This window comes from Chenopodium quinoa, unplaced genomic scaffold (assembly GCF_001683475.1).
Source record: "Chenopodium quinoa cultivar QQ74 unplaced genomic scaffold, ASM168347v1, whole genome shotgun sequence".
NCBI lineage: Eukaryota > Viridiplantae > Streptophyta > Magnoliopsida > Caryophyllales > Amaranthaceae > Chenopodium > Chenopodium quinoa.
In genome coordinates, this window is record NW_018742204.1 from 21,974,354 (window position 1) to 21,974,977 (window position 624).

A 624-nucleotide genomic window follows, 5' to 3' on the forward strand; every position below is an offset into this window, starting at 1 on the left:
CTAAGAGTAAAAATATTTGCAACCAACTGCAATTCCAACCCCAGCAATACCCAAACAGAAAGCCATAGTTATCAATAATGTCAACCCATTACTTCCACTTCCATCACCACCTTCATCGCCCTGTTTTCGCTTCCCATGATCACAGATGACTTGCTGCTGCTGTTGTTTTTGCTGTTGCTGAAGCTGAGTTACTTGAAATTCAAGCAACTTCACAAACTGTCTGTAAGCAAAAATCTGCATCGAATCTTGCACGACAGCACAGGCAAGCGCATCTCTTTCCTTAGTAATCGCGGCATACTTAGCTTCTGCTTCGCGTGCTCGTGTCTGAGACAGCCTCAGTGCCTTCAGAAGCCCCATTTTTCTATCCCCAACATCAAATTCATCCCCATGATCATGATCACCCACAAAAGTCTGCACTTTTTTTCTGTTCATAGGACTAATTACTGTTACATTGTCAGGTAACCCTGAAAAGACTTTTGTAGGGGGTGGCAGATCACAGTTTTGAATAAGATCATTTCCTGGTTTTTGTGACAACATAAAACCCATCATCAACTCATTCTCATCAAACCCTTTTACATTAAACATCTGTTGGTTCTTCGGCGTCGCCCCGGCCCAGCTAGCCAT

At 43.3% G+C, this 624-nt stretch overlaps 1 protein-coding gene across 1 annotated transcript; it reads right to left on the bottom strand.

Annotated features, from left to right (window-relative positions):
• Positions 1-624, bottom strand: LOC110687460. Its single transcript, XM_021864148.1, has one exon. The coding sequence runs from the start codon at positions 622-624 to the stop codon at positions 1-3; it is 624 nt and encodes a 207-aa protein (XP_021719840.1).